This window comes from Desmodus rotundus, chromosome 4, assembly GCF_022682495.2.
Source record: "Desmodus rotundus isolate HL8 chromosome 4, HLdesRot8A.1, whole genome shotgun sequence".
Lineage (NCBI taxonomy): Eukaryota > Metazoa > Chordata > Mammalia > Chiroptera > Phyllostomidae > Desmodus > Desmodus rotundus.
In genome coordinates, this window is record NC_071390.1 from 109022995 (window position 1) to 109042203 (window position 19209).

The window sequence follows — 19209 nt, forward strand, 5'->3', positions numbered from 1 at the left end:
ATACATATCATATCTATTTTAGGAGGGATGATCAATTTTATGCTTTTGAGGTTACAAAATACAGAATCGATTTGTGTCGATTCAAAGTGTTGCTCTAGATTACTAGTTATCAAATTCTCGCGGAGTGTGCCCAGCATCTCTTTGGTGTTTACTGACACAATTTCACCACCACTTTTTTTAAAAATTTTTATTGTTATTCAATTACAGTTGTATGCATTTTCTCCCCTTTCCTCCACCCCACCCCAGCTGAACCCACCTCCCTCCCCCACCTCTACCCTCCCCCTTGATTTTGTCCATGTGTCCTTTATAGTAGTTCCTGTAATCCCCTCTTCCCACTGTCCCCCCCGCCCCTGGCTATTGTTAGATTGTTCTTTTTTTTTTTTTTTTTTTTTTTTTTGGGAAGCTAATTTGGAAATTGCAAGTTTAGTATAAAAGGTAAAAATGGGGTCCAGCTGCTTCAACTCCTTCTCCCTTTGTGAGGAAGATAGAGCATTAAATGAAGTTAGTTTCTATGCCAGGAACATTCAGTGAGAAGGCAATTGGAAATTAATGCAGAAAAATTACTAATAGAATTAGTAATTACTAAAATTACTAAATTACTAATAAAGCAATAGATTAGGAGTCACTCATTAGCCATAAAATCCTGAATGTTCACTTCTGCGACTCAGTTTCCCTAACTTTATAATGTGGGACATGGGATGAAAGATCTCTAAGGACACTTCTGTCGCTAAAAATCTCTTATTTTGTGATACATGGCAAACAATTCAGTGGTTACAGTATGCAGAAAAGTTAAGAAAGCCTAAACGTGAATAATATCACTTTTATTTTTTCTTGACCTTTTGACATTCCTTCATTGCCTTAGAATCATTTTCAGGCAGACTTAGAATTGTAAAGGAATGTTAATATCATAGAAGCCCTTCCTCCTCATCTTTTTTTTTTTTTTTTTTCTTTGTGAGATTTTTATTACAATTTCATTCAATTTGTAGATTAATATAGGGATTCTTGTTCTCTTGACAATACTGAATTTGCCTATGTAAGAGCAAAGTGTATTTCTTCATTTTTTCACGTCTCTTATTTCCTCTTGTAAAACTTCTATACTTCATGCTAGTCCTTCAAGTTTCTTAAGTTTATTCCTACACATTTAATGTTTTTTTATAGACATTTGGTTTCTTTTTTTTTTTTTTTTTTGTTGTTATGCAATTACAGTTGTATGCCTTTTCTCCCCATCCCTCTACCCCACCCCAGGTGAACCCACCTCCCTCCCCCCTCTCCACCCTCCCCCTTGGTTTTGTCCATGTGTCCTTTATAGTAGTTCCTGTAATACCCTCTTCCCACTATCCCCGCCCCCACCCCCCACCCCCGCCCTGGCTATTGTTAGATTGTTCTTAACTTCAATGTCTCTGGTTATATTTTGTTTGCTTTTTTCTTCTATTGCTTATGTTCCAGTTAAAGGTGAGATCATATGGTACTTGTCCCTCACTTCCTGGCTTATTTCACTTAGCATAATGCTCTCCAGTTTCATCCATGCTGTTGCAAAGGGTATAAGCTCCTTCTTTCTCTCTGCTGCGTAGAATTCCATTGTGTAAATGTACCATAGTTTTTGGATCCACTCGTTTGCTGATGGGCACTTCGGTTGCTTCCAGTACTTGGCTATTGTAAATTGTGCTGCTATGAACATTGGGGTGCACAGATTCTTTTGGATTGGTGTTTCAGTGTTCTTAGGGTATAATCCCAGCAGCGGAATTACTGGGTCAAAGGGCAGTTCCATTTTTAGTTTTCTGAGGAAATTCCATATTGTTTTCCACAGTGGCCTCACCAGTCTGCATTCCCACCAACAGTGCACAAGGGTTCCCTTTTCTCCGCATCCTCTCCAACATTTGTTTGTGGATTTGTTTATGTTGGCCATTCTGACTGGTGTGAGATGATACCTCATTGTGGTTTTAATTTGCATCTCTCTGATGGCTAGTGATGCTGAGCATCTTTTCATATGTCTCTGGGCCCTCTGTATGTCTTCCTTGGAGAAGTGTCTGTTCAAGTCCTTTGCCCATTTTTTAATTGGGTTATTTGTCTTCCTGGAGTGGAGTCGAGTGAGTTCTTTATATATTTTGGAGATCAGGCCCTTGTCTGAGGTATCGTTGGCAAATATGTTTTCCCATACTGTTGGTACTCTTTGTAATTTGATGCTGTTTTCTTTAGCCATGCAGAAGCTTTTTATTCTGATGAGGTCCCATTTGTTTATTCTTTCCTTTATGTCCCTTGCTTTAGGGGATGTGTCTGTGAGGATGTTGCTGCGTGGAATGTCTGAGATTTTCCTGCCAATGTTTTCCTCAAGGACTTTTATGGTGTTACGGCTTATATTTAAGTCTTTTATCCATCTTGAGTTTATTTTCGTGTATGGTGTAAGTTGGTGATCGAGTTTCATTTTTTTGCACGTAGCTGTCCAGATCTCCCAACACCATCTGTTGAAGAGGCTGTTTTTGCTCCATTTTATGCTCCTGCCTCCTTTGTCAAATATTAATTGATCGTATAGACTTGAGTTTATTTCTGGGCTCTCTATTCTGTTCCATTGGTCTATGTGCCTGTTTTTATGCCAGTACCAGGCTGTTTTGATTACAGTGGCCTTGTAATACAGTTTGATATCAGGTATTGTGATCCCTCCTGCTTTGTTTTTCTTTCTCAAAATTGCTGCAGCTATTCGAGGTCGTTTATGGTTCCATATGAATTTCTGCAATGTTTGTTCTATATCTGTGAAATATGTCATGGGTACTCTAATAGGGATTGCATTGAATCTATAAATTGCTTTGGGTAGTATGGCCATTTTGATAATGTTGATTCTTCCAATCCATGAACATGGTACATGCTTCCATTTGTTTGTATCTTCCTTAATTTCTTTCTTCAGTGTTGTGTAGTTTTCTGAGTACAGGTCTTTTACCTCCTTGGTTAGGTTTATTCCTAGGTACTTTATTTTTCTTGTTGCTATATCGAATGGGATTTTTTTCCTGATTTCTGTTTCTGCAGTTTCGTTGCTGGTGTACAGGAATGCCTTTGATTTCTGGGTATTGACTCTGTATCCAGCTGTTTTGCCAAATTCATTTATTAGGTCGAGTAGTTTTTGAGTGGAGTCTATAGGGTTTTCCATGTACACTATCATGTCGTCTGCAAACAGTGACAGTTTCATTTCCTCCTTTCCAATTTGGATGCCTTTTATTGCTTTTTCTTGTCTGATTGCTGTGGCTAGGACTTCCAATACTATGTTGAATAGGAGTGGTGAGAGAGGGCATCCTTGTCTAGTTCCTGATCTTAGTGGGAAAGCTCTAAGTTTTTGTCCATTGAGTGTGATGTTGGCTGTAGGTCTCTCATATATGGCCTTAATTATGTTGAGGACTGCTCCCTTTATTCCCACTTTGCTGAGTGTTTTTATCAGAAATGGGTGCTGTATCTTATCAAATGCTTTTTCCGCATCTATTGATATGATCATGTGATTTTTGTCTTTGCTGTTGTTGATGTGATGTATTATGTTTATTGATTTGCGAATATTGTATCATCCTTGCATCCCTGGGATGAATCCCACTTGGTCATGGTGGATGATCTTTTTAATATATTGCTGGATGCGGTTTGCTAATATTTTGTTGAGAATTTTAGCGTCTATGTTCATCAGCGATATTGGCCTGAAGTTTTCTTTCTTCGTTGTGTCTTTATCTGGTTTTGGGATTAGGATGATGTTGGCTTCATAAAAAGAGTTTGGGAGTCTTCCATCAGTTTGGATTTTTTCGAATAGTCTGTGAAGGATAGGGGTTAGCTCTTCCTTAAATGCTTTGTAGAAATCTCCTGTGAAACCATCTGGTCCAGGGTTTTTGTGTGATGGGAGTTTCTTGATGACTTCTTCAATTTCCTTTGCTGATATTGGTCTGTTCAGGTTTTCTGCTTCTTCTTCATTCAGTTTTGGAAGATTATATTTTTCTAGAAATGTGTCCATTTCATCTAGGTTTTCAAATTTCTTAGCATACAGGTCTTCATAGTAATTTCTTACGATCCTTTGTATTTCTGTGGTATCAGTTGTAATCTCTCCACTTTCATTTCTAATTCTGTTTATTTGGATCCTCTCTCTTTTTTTCTTGATGAGCCTACTTAAAGGCTTGTCGATTTTGTTTATCTTTTCAAAGAACCAGCTCCTGGATTCATTGATCCTTACAATTGTGCTTTTAGTCTCTATGTCATTTAGTTCTGCTCTGATCTTGGTTATTTCCTTCCTTCTGCTTGCTCTGGGCTGTCTTTGTTGTTGTTCCTCCAGTTCTTGTAGGCGTAGGGTTAGGTTGTTTGTTTGAACTGTTTCTAACTTCTTAAGGTAGGCCTGTATTGCTATGAACTTCCCTCTCAGGACTGCCTTAGCTGTGTCCCATAGGTTTTGGGTTGTTGTGAGTTCGTTTTCATTTGTTTCCAGGAAGTTTTTGATTTCTTCCCTAATCTCATTCTTGACCCATTCATTGTTTAATAGCATGCTATTCAGTCTCCATGCTTTTGAGTGTTTTGGGTTTTTACCCTTGGGGTTGGTTTCTAGTTTCAGACCCTTGTGGTCAGAGAAGATGCTTGATATGATTTCAATTTTCTTGAATTTGTTGAGGCTTGCTTTGTGTCCTATCATGTGGTCTATCTTTGAAAAAGTTCCATGGACACTTGAAAAGAACGTGTATTTTGCTTCTTTGGGATGAAAAGCTCTGTATATATCAGTTAAGTCCATTTCCTCTAAGGTATTGTTAAGTGACACAATATCTTTGTTGATCTTTTGTTTGGAAGACCTGTCCATTTTTGATAGTGGGGTGTTAAAATCCCCTACTATAATTGTGTTGCTGTCAATATCTTTCTTGAAATCCTCCAAGATTTTCTTTATGTATTTGGGTGCTCCTATGTTGGGTGCATATATATTTACAATGTTTATGTCTTCTTGGTGGATTCTTCCTTTGAGTATTATGAAGTGACCTTCTGGGTCTCTCTTTATGGCCCTTCTTTGGAAGTCTATTTTGTCAGATATGAGTATTGCTACCCCTGCTTTTTTTTCCTGTCCGTTTGCTTGGAAGATTTGTTTCCAGCCCTTCACTTTCAGTCTGTGTAAGTCTTTTGTCCTGAGATGGGTTTCTTGTAGGCAGCATATGTGTGGGTCATGTTTTCTTATCCATTCAGCTGTTCTATGTCTTTTGATTGGAGCATTTAATCCATTTACGTTTAAGGTTATTATCGATAGGTAGTTATTCATTGCCATTATTTCCTACCTGTGTTCCTCTGTCTTTCTCTTTTCCTTCCTTTCCTTAAAGCAGTCCCTTTAGCATCTCTTGCAGAGCTGGTTTGGTGGAGCTGTATTCTTTTAGACTTCTTTTGTCTGGGAAACTCTTTATTTGGTCTTCTATCTTGATTGAGAGCCTTGCTGGGTAAAGTAGTCTTGGTTGCAGGCCTCTGGTTCTCAGTACTTGGAATATTTTTTTGCCATTCTCTTCTGGCTTGGAGCGTTTCCATTGAGAAGTCAGTTGCTAACCTTATTGGGGCTCCCTTGTATGTTACTTCCTTTTTCTCCCTTGCTGCCTTTAAGATCCTCTCTTTGTCTTGGAAATTTGCCATTTTAATTATGATGTGTCTTGCAGTGGGTCTCTTTGGGTTCCTCTTGTTTGGGACTCTCTGTGATTCCTGGATTTGGGTGACTTTTTCTCTTCTCAGATTAGGGAAATTTTCCATCATTACTTTTTCAAACAGGTTTTCTATCCCTTGCTCTTCTTCTTCTCCTTCTGGTATTCCTATTATACGGATATTGTTACGTTTCATGTTGTCCTGCATTTCCCTTATTGCCTCTTCATTCTTTCTGAGCCTCTTTTCCTTTTCTTGCTCCTTCTGGGTGTTTTTTTCTACTTTGTCCTCCAGCTCGCTGATCCGATCCTCTGCTTCGTCAAGTCTGCTTTTAATTCCTTCTACTGTGTTCTTCAATTCAGAAATTGTATTCTTCATTTCCTCTTGGCTCTTGTTGATATTTTCTATTTCCTTTTTCATGTTGATATAGTTTGCAGTGAGTTCATTGTAGTTTCCTTGTAGTTTCTGGTAGTTCTCTTTGAGCTCAGAGAGCTCAGTGAGTTTCCTGATGACCATTGCTTTGAACTCAGTATCTGATAGTTGACTTGCCTCTTTTTCGGTTAGTATTCTTTCTGAGGCTTCCTCCTTTCCTTTCATTTGGGAATTGTTTCTTTGTCTTCCCATTGTTTGTGAGGCTCTTCTTGTTGGCCTCTGCGTCTTAAATTGCTTTGTTTTGACTCCCTGGATTTATGATATGAACTTCTATGGTAGAATGCCAATGGGATTCGGTGGTGCTGTCTCCTTACTTTCCTGTGCTCACTGGTCTTGAGCTGACGTTTATGTGTTTAACACGGTCTAACTCTAGTCTTTTCAGCACTCCAGGTTTTGTTGTCTCACCTGTGGGAAAAAGAGAAAGGGGGGGCAAAAGAAAAGAAAAAAAAAACACACACACACACAAAACAAACCAAAACAAAGATGGGAAGGAGGGAAAAAGGAAATAGGAAAGGAGGAAAGGAAGGAAGGAGGGAAGAAGGAATAAAGAAAGATCGGAGGCAAGATAAGAAGGAATTTTAGCAAAAATTAAAACATAGAAATAGATAAAAGAAGGCAGGAAGAAGACATAAAAATGGTAAAGGATGGGAGGAAGAAGGAATGAAAAAAAAGAAAAAAAGAGAGAGGAAGAAGGAATTCAGGGGGAAAGGAAAAAAAAGAAAAAGGATAAAAAAAAAAAAAATCTTCTGTTGGCTTTAAACCGGTCAGGTTATTTCTGCTGGTGTCCTGTCTGTGCAACGGGAGGGGGTGGTTGGAAGGATTGGTTTCACTTTTCTCTCTTCCTGGGTCACACTCTTCGCTGTTTTGTAGGTGTGGTCCCTGGCAGTCAATCAGTCCGTTGATCAGCCAATCCAGCCGCTTTGGCTTGTGACGCGTGCGTGCGCAGCAGGGGAATCCAGCCGCTTTGGGTCTGTGACGTTATTTTGTGCCCTGAGCGCGCAGCCGGCGGACCAATTGAGCCGCCAGGGCTTGGAACGCTGGCGCGCAGGTGGCGGATTCAGCCGCCTTGGGGTTAGGACACTCGCCAGCAGCTTTGTATTTGGAAAACAGGCACCCAGCCGGCCCTGTGCTTGGTGAGCGCGCGCAGCCCGCTGAGCCACAGGCTCTGTGCTTGGGGGCCCGATCCAGCCGCCCTGGGCTTGAGTCTCTCGGGCGGGCGGGGCCGCCCTGGGACTGAATCACGCGGCACTGGGTTCCGAGGTTTTGGGCCTGTGGGTGGAGCAGCTAGTCTCTGCTCCAAATTATCTCGGAGGTTTCAGGTGTGGGCGCCCCTCCGGGGTTTCAAGTGTGGGTCCCGTTCGCTAATCTGCTCGCTTGCGCGACCGGACCTCAGGTGAGCGTAGCAGTCCAGGGGTGGAGGGGGAGGGGCGCCAGGGGCCTCGGCTACTACCGAGAGTTCTCTAATTAGCCCCTGAGTGTCTCTATTTTCTTTTTCTTTTTGAGAAATTCCTCCTTTTCAAGCCCCCCTGGTCCAATCAAGCACCTGGCTGCTCACAGCGCAGCCTGGCCCTCTCCCAAGACTCCTGCCGCAGCCCCTGCGCCAGGGCTGGCGCTTCTGCCGCCCTTGTACCGCGCGGTCCTGGGTCCCGTGGACCTTATTGTCCTTGAGCACTCTTCTTACCGTCAGATCTTTCAGTGTCCTCTATCTTTGGTCTCTGATCTTCGTATATGCTGGAATACTGTTGGCTGTTCGCTCTGCTCCTCAGATCAGCTAGGTATTTCCCTGGTGTTGAGGGGAAGTGGACTCCGCTCCCACCTATGTTGCCGCCATCTTGTCCTGTTAGATTGTTCTTAACTTCAATGTCTCTGGTTATATTTTGTTTGCTTTTTTCTTCTATTGATTATGTTCCAGTTAAAGGTGAGATCATATGGTATTTGTCCCTCACCGCCTGGCTTATTTCACTTAGCATAATGCTCTCCAGTGACGAGCGGCGGCAATACAGGGACAGAGGAAGTGCACGTGATCAAAGGCCACGGGACAGGGGAGAAGGGAGAGTGTAGTGACGCCTGCTCCCCATCTGTCCGAGCCCACTCTTTCAGGTGGGTTTTCCTGAAAATGGGTTTTCACCAGGGCCTGACATCTTAACGGCCTTACAGATAAGATTCCTGACATCGTCACAAGGCTTAGGTTCCAGAGGAAAAGTGATGATAAAAAACACATAAATAAGCAAGACAATTTCAGAGGATGGCAGGGGCCACTGTGACTTGGTAGGGACTGGTGGTTACTTGCGAGCTGATAGTCACGAATCCCTCTGTGATGGGGACTTTAGTTGGGACTTGAATTACGTAGAACAAATAGTGCTTCAAATCTTCATTGCCTTTAGTTTGGGACAAAGCTACCAAGTTTAAGTTGCCTTCTCTAGTTCATGACACAACGTGCCTTATATGGACTTATATGGTGGCGTTTCCTGGGTCACATGTCACGAATGATTGCCAGAACGAGCTCCATGATCCCTGTATCCAGCCCCAAGCACAGTGCCAGGACTACCCCAAGTGTTTGGCAAACTTGCAGAGCGAACAAATGGAAGAGCCTCGGAACCTGAACTCACGTGTCATCCTCCAAATCGCTCTTTCCAGTTTTCCAGTCTCAGTGAGCCAAGTAACACCCTATGGTTCCCCCAGCACAGGTCTGTGTGCCAGCTCCGACACTTCCTCCCCCTTCCCTAAAGCTACACTCCCCTCCTGTACCGGAAGATGGCCTGTCACCAAGTCCTATTTGTTCTTTCTTTGGCTTGGGCCTTTGAAGTTTTGTCCTTATGGGTCCTCTTGATCTCTTTCTAGCTATCCCAACAGCTTCTTAATGGGGCTTCTGGCTTAGGCTTGCCCCTCTCTAGCTAATGGTCCATACTTCAGCCATATGGAGTAATATAACCTAGTTATCAAACATCTTACTTAGGATGTTTCCACGGTCCCCCACAACTTCCCAGCTCCTTGGGATGGTCCACAAGGCCTGGTGTGCTTGGGACCAGGCCAACCTCCCCAGCCATGGCTGGCTCTTACTGCTTTCTCTTGCATCCAAACCCCAGTAAGGACTGGAACTTCACTTGTAGGGCTGGGCCTGTAGGAGGGGAGATGAATGAGGCAGGTTTTTGAGTTTTTACTCTATGAGAACACCCTTCTGGTGGAGCCTCCTGTGGTGGAACTGGGTCCCCTCACTCTGCATTAGAAAGCCTTTTGGGACATGTGGGGACAAAGGCATCCCAGGGCCCTTGGGCCAAATAACATGGAGTGGGCCCATTCCAAATAATTTCATGGCACCAAGGGCCACATGAAGCCTGGGGAGCATTGTGGCATGAGGGGAAGGCTGGTGCCAAGCTCCCGGCTTCCAACAGGTGCAGGTATGGAAAAGGCTGGCTGTGGTTTAGATTTCCATTTTTTGCAAGCAAGGCACCCTGTCACCTTATCTCCCACAATCTAGATGCTCTCTTAGGGAGCTGTTACTCCCTAGCACCCCACATCCACCACCCTTCACAGCTGTGAAACAGCTCAGGGCCCTCTGAAATGGAAGCCACCGAACTAGACCCTGAACAGAAGCCCTGACAGAGCTAACCAGCTGGGGGTGCTGTAGGCTTGGGGGCTGGAAAAGCCTGTTGGATGCAGGAGGGGCAGGGACCCAGTGAGGGGTAGCGTCCTCCTGTGTTCAGAGAGGAGAATAAAGCAATTCTGTTCTAACAGGCATTCTGCATTAGAGAAGATTGATTTGTCCTTCTGATGTGTTGTTTCCATAGAAGCAGGGCTTAACCTTTTAAGCGAAGATTACAAAGCTACCTAATTCATGTAAAATTAGGCTTCAAGCACATCAGTGCTTAATGCTTAAGTGTTTCTGGGGGACTTGCTATGGCCATTGATCTGACTGACAGACGGCCTGTGACTTTCTATGTTTGAAGATGCTCCTGCTGGTAGCAATCTAGTTTATTTATTTTAACAAATTTATCTCCTTCATAAAGAGATAAAACTTCTTGGGTAAGATCACCAGAGTATTAATAAATACCTTTTAATTAATGACTAGCATGGACTCTTCTTCATAAACACGGGAGGACTGGCACACAGGCATGAAACAGGCACTTTCAATTAAAGTAATTTATTGTGTTCTTCCAGAATGGACATAGAGGGCATCTTGGGGACTGACATCACAACACAGTGTCGTACACCATTTTCACAACTAGCCTTGTGTCGAATTTTTTTTAAAAGAACATAGTAATTTTAAAAAATCTAAATATTTACATAGTAATAAAACATATATACAGAAGATTGAGACATTATTCACAGATATGGAATAATTTGTTTTTGCCAAGAAAGCCTATAGAAAGGATTTCTGAATAAAGTCTGAACAGTAGTCACAGTAAGTAAGCACAAATACAGTTTTAATTTACAAAATGTCACTTCACTCTTGCAGCTTTACAGTATGTATTTCCAATTTGGGGATCCATTGCACATCCCTGTGAGTTGGACGGTCCCCACCCTCCCTGCAGCGGCGAGAGTGCCAAGCTGTCGCCCAGGCTCAGAAGGACGTGCTTCAAACATTCGTGCTTTATATTTAACAGATGTCACAGTGGGAAGGTGAAAGTTTCTACCTTTATTAGCAACATATTCATCTTATCGTAACAGAGTTGAAAGGTCACTAATTAATCTTTTCAATTCCCTTGAGACATGTTTTCTTCTGAGAGGCAGCAGACAAGTTTTAAAATGCGTGTTGCAGGAAAACAAAAACCCTGGTTCATAGTATCTCACCAGACACTCAGTGAGCAGAGAGACTGGTTTCAGGGGAGGGATCACTAGCTGGCCTCAAATGTAAACGGCCAACTAAGGAGTGATGGAAACAACCACTCTGAACCTCCCTGGGAGCTTCAAAAAGGAGGCAAGTAAAAGACACACATATATGAGATGCAGATGTCTAGCAGTTGGGTGGATTCCACAGGCCAAACCTAGCACCAGCTTCCTGTCACTGTTGGTTGATGAGCTGGTCTTCAGTGGAAAACTGATTCATCCCAGAGCCCTTCCTCCCTCAGGCTTAGCTGTTCAGTGTTCTGTGGCACAAGTTCCTTGGACAGGGGAGTAAGGCATTTAGGTGCTGGGCCTGGCCAGGCCACTGACGGTTACTGGCCCTGATGGTTACTGCCTCACTTGCAAAGTGAGGGGGTGGGACTAAGAGACCCAATTCTGAGCTCTAACACTCTCTGACTTGATAAGTGCTGGGGAAATGCGTTACACAGAAGCACAGCAATTTTTCCCCCTGGGGTTTGGTGTTTCTAGTTCACCTTTCTTTCAAGCTAAATTTTGGCCTTTGGGTCAAGTGTCAAAGATTCAAGGTAATTTGCTTTATGCAATAAATGAGATGTAAATGCAATGTTTCTAAATAAAATAGGATTTTAAAGTCATCATCTTATTAGAGAAAGGAATCCAGACATAAATATACCTGTAAAACAAATATCCACATGGCATAATATCTCTTTAAATGAACCCAGATTTTCATTTGTTGGTTTTATATAAAGTGAAATGTATGTGTACTAGGAACCAAATAAAATATGTAACATTAATTAAATATATTTGTGTCTGGTTGTCACACAACACTAAAAAACTGAACCACTCACTCAGTTAAAACCATCTTCCAAAACAGTTGTTAGGTATCATGTAGATAACCGCTTACTTTGAGAGCCTCACCTTTCAATGAGTTATTTTGTCACTGTGTTGATGCAACCTACATGGAAGGTTTTTCTTTCCTAAGAATTCATATATCATTTGCACTTACTCAGTTACAAATGGTTATTTTAGGGGAACTGATGTCACAAATGATTTTATCTAATACAGCAGGGCTATCCAGTCTCCCAAAGCATCTTTAAAATTTTTTTGATTGATTTTAGAGAGAGAGAAAACCATCAATTTGTTGTTCCGCTTATTTATGCATTCACTGGTTGATTCTTGTATGCGCCCTGACCAGGGAACGAACCTGTAACCCTGGTAGATCAGGATGACACTCCAGTCAATTGAACTACCCAGCCAGGACCTCTTTTTAGAAGATCTAATTAATTTTGTTCTTAACAACTGCTCCCTCAGTACTGGAAAGTACCATTCTCCTTAACATAGCAACTAAGCAATTTATGGTAAAATAAATATGCTTTAAAACTCCACATATTCATTCACATTGAAGTTCTGGAAAAAAAAAACAAGGAAGGGAGCTGCTTCTTTTTAATGGACAATGAACTAACTGGATCAGACACTGGACTTCAAGGGTGATGAATCAACTCTAAGAATGATTTTTTAAAAATCTTACACTAAATGGAAGGCTGGCTTATTACAGATGGCCAAAGATAGTACATGGAAACTATTCAAACAGGACAGCTAAACTTCACAGGACACTCACACTTTGCAGTAAACTGAAATGCTGATGTGGGTCTTTGAGGAAATTCAAAGGGAAGAGGTGCACATGCTAATGAACACCGTCACTAAACGAAATTCTAGGCAGTGAAACCTGGCTCTGTGTCTTCTGTGTTTTCTCTCCTGGTGTCAAATACATGACCTACAACAGAGACAAGAAAATGATGGGGCCGTTCCCTAAAGGAGAGCTGCACACTTTCCTATGACGTGGCTGGAGGTAGTTTGGATACGTGAAGAACGTTGTTGGTGAGGTGTCTGTGTCATGTTTAAATCATGAATTTTTAGCCAAGGCTTTCATTGTGCTGAGTGAACAATTTTAGCCATTAGAAGTCTGTAATGATTATTTTTGCAAGAGAGCCCTCGAGTGTGTGTTACTATTAGAGTGTGTTCATATGTTGTCCAGGAACAGAAAATGGCTAAGTATGATTTACCTGTAAGACAGAATATCATGCAGCTATTAAAATAATGTGTATGAAAACTTGTAATAAAATGGAAAATGCTTGTTAGGGTAAAAAAAACAACTCAGGAAAACAAAATTTTATGTATTTGATCTCTATTGGATAAATCAAATAAATATGGAGAAAAGTCTGGGAAAATAAAACCCAATAATGATTGTCTCTCAGTAGTAAAATTAATTTACATTTTCTTCCTTGCACTTTTATTAATTTTTTAAAAGAGATTTTATTAATTTATTTTTAGAGAGGGGAAAGGAGAGAGAAACATCAATGAGTGGTTGTCTCTTGAGCGCCCCCTACTGGGGACCTGGACTGCAACCCAGGCATGTGCCCTGACTGGGAATTGAACCAGTGACCCTTTGGTTCATAGTCTGGTGCTCAATTCACTGAGCCACACCAGCCAGGGCTCTTTATTAATTTTTAAAGCATGCCAATTTATGACAAAGACTGCTAAGCTCAGATGAGCTCTGTACTCCTCTATTTCAAATTCAGAAGCCTCCTTATTAAATTTTAGAAAGCACTGTTATGATTTCACTTCCCCCCACCACAAGCTGTTCCCAGACCCTGGATGTTTTTGTCATTATCAGGGTGCTCTGCCCACACCTGGCTGCAGGGTGTCTTGGCCTCTGCCTGTCTCACCAGTCTGGGCTTTCTGAGGGTGGGCATTTGTTCACCAGAACCTACCATGGTGCTGGCTCCTGGGAGCTGCTCAGAAATGCTCTCCAACAGGGTTGAGGACAAAGAAACGAAGAAAATGTTTTTTCACTATAAAATCTGTATCCATTTTTGTTAAGACTAGACACAGAAGTTTGCTTAAATGTAATGGATTGAGACAAATGTCATTTGACTGCCAGACTATAACCCCGACCTGCCTGATTCTGGTTCACAGAAACACTAAGGATTTACACCTCTCCCCCACCCTCCTCAGTACACATGAATTTGGAAGGGAAAAAAGACCTAAAGTTAATCAGGGCATTGTTAAATCTTTAGAAAGGACCAACTGTTGCCAGCTCAGATAACGTGACAAAGAAGGTCTGGCCAGTGAGTCTCAAATCCCAGGATGAAGCTCCTTGCACAAGAAAGGTGGAGTTCACCTCTTGGACAGTCTCCCTGGGGTGCACACAAGGAGGGAGGGATCAGTAGTAGCCTTGAGTCCAGAGGAGCCACCAGATTGAGCAACAATCAAGAGACAGGCTATTCTAATCAAGATTGAATTTCATTATTGCAAATTTGGGGCACCAACCTGGAAATTCTTTTCCCCTTTTCTAAACGATAAACAGTATTATCACGCTGTTTCATTATTTGTGTCAAATATCTATCAAGAGTCTAGTGAAAAGACCTGCAGGGCCATTCTGCTCCTGTCTTCATTACGACCTCACAGCCTTGGCCCCCTTCGAGAAAGTGCAGTGGATTTCTGGGGGACTTACGATGGGCATTCTAGTTGTGGAGAATGAGAGACAGTGACATGGGGTCCTAAAGGGATTAGTACATCCATCGACTCTTGGGATCTTTAAGAAACATGCAGAGAAAAGCTGGCTTTGGCTTAGGTGTAAGAAAGCTACGCGGTGTAACGACTGGCAGGCGAGAGGCCTGGCTTCTGGGCAGGCCACCAACCAGCTGTGGAACCTGGAGTAAGTCGTGTAGTGTTTCTGGGCTTCAGACTTTTTTACCTGTAAAATAAAAGGACCGGATAAAAAGAAGGTATGGGACTAGATGATCTCTACATTCCTTCATACACAGATTCCTTGAAATTCTTTTCAGTTCCATGAGGTTGTTCTACCATCCCGCGTTCAATTTTCTCATCTGAAACATCTCTTTGCCTCCATCCTCAGACAGGAAAATGCAAAGGGCAATGGTTTTCCAGTAATAATTTTTAAAAGCCCACTGTGTCAGAGGGCAGTGAGGACGGCAGGGCAAATGCCCTAGGGCAACAGCCGGAGGGGAGTAACCCTGGAGAGCGCAACTAGAGCAGCATGATATTCCTCCCAGGGGCCCCCGGAAGTGCACAATTCCATTATTAGTTGTATTTCATGTGTCTACTGGGAATGGGCCAGGGGTGATAAGCACACGGCTAGTATGAGTTGTCCTGATATTCGGAGGACAGAATGGGAAGGAACAGTAGAGATCATGCATTTCAATTATGTGGACACATAGCCAAACAAGAAGAGAAATCCCTTTTATATAATGACTAGGTATGGTACATTCCATATAAGCAGCTCCTTTATTCACTTGTCCCTCGATCTGTTGCTCAGTCGCTCAATGACAGAAAGCACTGTATCATTTACATGGCTGAGCTTTCTCATTGCTCCGAAGTTCACTGACTTACGTCTGTCCTACACCACAGCACTGTGCTTTGCTTGCCATCTCAGGGTAAGGGCCATCGGTGCACACATGACCCAGGAGCGTGCCTACACGGACTAGCTGCTCCATTCATATTTGCTGATTCCACTGAAAACCTAGCAGCCCAAATCTAGAGGAGAAAACACTGAGTTGAGCTTTTTCACCTAGAAGGTTTTTTGCACATCTGGGTTTTGAGGGTGGTCAGTAAAGAGTCTCGAGGCCAACTGAGGGAATAAGCTGTTTGCCACATGGCTCCGTGATCAGAAACCTGTCCGTCTGGCTCTCAGGGGTGAACCCATGCAGAGGCAGGAGGCGAGGGTCAGAAGTGTATCACTTGAGAGTTAAGTAATGTGACGTCAGACTGACTCTATGGCTTACATTGTAGCAGATGCTTCAGTGAAAAGTTGCTTTGCGGGGATCTGGTTATAACGTTAGTAATGTGCCACCCACGCCAGATGGCTTGCCTTATTCAGTCACTCAACTAAAACACGATAGTCACTGGGGGCCCACTGTGTGCAGGGGGATGACTGACTGCCTCTCAAACCCTGTGGGGCAGGTGGGAAAGGACAGAATGGACATGAATTTCACCATAAAATTGGTGGTCCCTGTTCTAAAAAGAAATGTCATATTACATTAAAATGTTTTTTAATGTACAGATGTTTGGGGAGGCAAAATCTTGTGACACTAAATCCTTAGGACTTGCTATTCTGAAGTTTTTAAGAATATGAAACAGTGTGAGAAAAATGTAGCTTTTCACATTCAATGTGAAAAATATGACTGAACAAAGGACACTGAGAACCTCTGATGACCTGGGTCTGTTAGAGAAGCATTTGCTCAAGCATCTGCATCTCTAATGCTAACATTTTCAATGCAAATATTTTCCTGTGCTGTGTTTTCCAGCCGGCAATGAAAACATAAATGTGTTTTACCTGTTGGTGGTAGAGAGATGCCGTCCAGTCTTTCATCACCGTCAGCTACCTCTGCTGGTTACAAACATAAAACAAAATCTCATTAGTTTCAGGAGCACATCCGTTCTATGGAATATAGTCATACAATTAAAAAACCCTAGTATATATGAGTTTTCACTTTTCTTTTCCCTTCTCAGCTTCACTTGGTTCATATTACAGACGTTAGTACCAATATTTAAATAAAATATTTTAAAGATGATGTGAAATCAATTTTCCTGTACTGAAATTTTTTATATCTTATGAAACTTGTTCTATCCATCAATGATGATTGCAGTGCATTTCACTCATTTAGATAGGCTTAAATATCCACCCAGAACTTGGGGTGAGTTGTTTAAATACAATCACGAAGGCGCAGAGGTCAGTGAATTCCTGTGTCAGAATTTTGCTTGTCATCACCAGAACCGTTCCCAAGGGGCAGGCTTAGGACACCTTGAGAATAAATCTTTGCAGATGACTGGAAATTCAAATCCTAGAGCTGCCAGTGTAAGTTGACATCAATTCAGTCATAAAGAAAATCAGAGGGAATAAGCATTTCTTTAAAAGCAATTCTATGTTTTAAAATGCAAACCTTTGCTCATCTCTGATACATTTCAATCTCCTTTAGAGTTTTCCAGAAAACCTTCCACTAAATGCAAAAAAGAAGGTGCCCGTATGGCTCCTGAGAACTGACGGGCTACAGGACAGGTCCAAACGTTTCATTATGGCCATTTGGGTGATTTCAGTGTGCTCCCGTCTCCCGGACCTAGTGGCCCCACGGGGAGTTTCCTGCCCAAAGCTGCCACTTTGGTCCTGCATGTGTGCACGTGAGGCCAGTCACATGAGGGCTGCCACTTGTATCACGTGGTAGTGCTAAGTTGGTGGGAAGCGAACTAATAATATGTTCTTATTTTTACTGCGGTTGCTTTACATATTATCAGGGTTCACAGATTTCCACTCTAGTTCACCCTCTCACAGCTCGTCCTCAGACTGCTACACACTGACATCTGTGAGAGACTCCTTCTCTGCTGACCTGCTCAATCCACCACAAAGAGAAAACACTGAGAGGAGACAGAACACTCAAGATCCATTTGGGCTGGACAGAATAGAAACCACCAAAAATTATGTTGTAGACGAATACTTAGCAACAAAAACATTCAAGTCAAGCAGTAAGACAAATGATAAGAATAAAATTTTCATACAGATTTACAGACAAAATACAGGACAAACTAAAATGTTAACAGTGTTTCTCCGGATGAAAGACTTACAGGCATTTAAATTTTGAGGCTTAAAAAAAAAATTATTCTGTATATTTAAAAAATAACAAACATGTTACTTTTATATTTAAAAGACATTATTTTCTTCCAATTGGTTTGAGTGGATTTGAATAGGTAGCTGAACTTGCCTAGGATTTAAAAAGTCTCCAACAATAGCAGTAGCAGCAATGCCGCCACCATGTATCAGATGCTTTCAATTTACTGAGCGCGTCACACGTATTGTGTCATCCCGCCCGTGGAGGGCCCCACCAGGCAGGTCTGTTATTACGTCCATTTCAACAACCGAGGAAATGGAGACAGAGAAGTTAAGGCATTTACCTAGGTTGACATAGCCAGTAAGCGACACTGCCGAGGGCCGGACGCAGTTTCTGCCTGGGCTCTTAGCCTCTCTGCTGTTAATCGTGCAAACACGGATCACATGTTTCGGGTATAATTGCTTCTCATTTAGTTACAGCAAAACTCGGTTCTGGGCATGAGCTGATCTTCCCTTTGTAATGAAGTTATCCTCACTTTAAAAAAGCAGGCCTATCAATTAGGTGCTTTTTAGTAAGAACAGAACATATGTAAACGAAAAGGTGTATGAGTTGGTATATGCTGGCTGCATGAACAGGGCGCAGTGTCATGGAGGCAGAACAGGCCTGTGTTACTTAAATTTAATTATAACATCTGCCTGTAATAACGGGCTCACCATCCTTCTTCCCTGGTGACAGTCAACTTGTAAAATTTGGAAAAGATTGAGCAAGTCCAATAAAAATTTAATAGCAGCGACAGCTTTACTCTTAGATCTAACGCATACACACAATTGTGGTTTCAGCTCTGAGGAAATAATCTAATGAAAATGATAAAAATCCACACCAGGAAAGGCATCATTCCAGTTATAGAAAAAAAATTATTACATGTAATGAGGGCCTCAAATGAAATTCTATTTGCACGTACAACCTTTCAGAACTGCATGGGGCACCTCCTTTTTCTAGAGGCAGTGCGAGCTCCCTTAAGCAGTGAGTTATTAGCCTGCCCAGGTGGAGCCTGTATCTAATTCCAGGAACTGAGCCAAATATGATAAATAAGGTTAAAGTTGTGGAGTATCTATGAGACACTTTTTGGATTATCACTTAGAACCAACGTAAGACAAAAAACAGGAGAGCAAGCAATATTATCGAGAGGCCTCAGTTCTACCCACATGACAATGGGAACGCAAGTGGGGCTAGTTTCAGTTTGCTGGGATCCCACTTTTATGTTGCTTGGGGAGAAGGCAGTGTAGTGGGATGTGACAGAATTGGGAGACAAAGCCTATGTGGCAGGCCACCGCTGAAGCACTGTCATTCTGGTCTGGTCTGTATGTCAGGGATGGTTTTGCAGGTGCCGTCCACTTTCCAAAAACTAACAGAACGTGCTAGAAGGGCAGAGAAGTGTCATGGTGCCGATCCCAAATATCTAGGCAGATGATCTAAACCCAGTGGTCAAAGTGAAAATACCCAAAGTCAAATATGATGAAACTAAGGAACAGGGCCCACAGCGTCCTCAGCACATGGGAGGCTCCCGCCGGAAGGGAAGAGCACGTGAGCAGTCTACGGTTTGGGTCCCGTTCTGTAGACACAGGCACGGTCGTGCGGAAATGAACATGTGCCATGTGATTTACTAACACTCACGCTGGGTTGGTTCAGAGATGTGTTCACTGGCCAGTCTGTCTGTGGGAAAGAGAAACAGGAATGT

General features: G+C 42.3%; 1 protein-coding gene across 13 annotated transcripts in view; it reads right to left on the reverse strand.

Moving 5' to 3' along the window:
- Positions 1 to 10098: 10098 nt before the first annotated feature.
- BEND7 (BEN domain containing 7) overlaps positions 10099 to 19209 on the reverse strand; it is an 86500-nt gene continuing 77389 nt past the window's right edge. For 2 of the 13 annotated variants that reach the window (XM_053922380.2, XM_053922378.2), the window contains 2 exons: positions 16199 to 16258; positions 11345 to 14600 (listed from right to left, as the gene is read on the reverse strand). In XM_053922380.2, the coding sequence (XP_053778355.1) occupies positions 14494 to 14600; positions 16199 to 16258 (167 nt within the window). In that variant the 3' untranslated portion in view covers positions 11345 to 14493. Of the gene's footprint in view, positions 11148 to 11344; positions 14606 to 16198; positions 16259 to 19209 lie in introns of those variants that run through there. The other 11 variants (XR_008426632.2, XR_008426629.2, XM_053922382.2 and 8 more) reach the window with 11 other exon arrangements.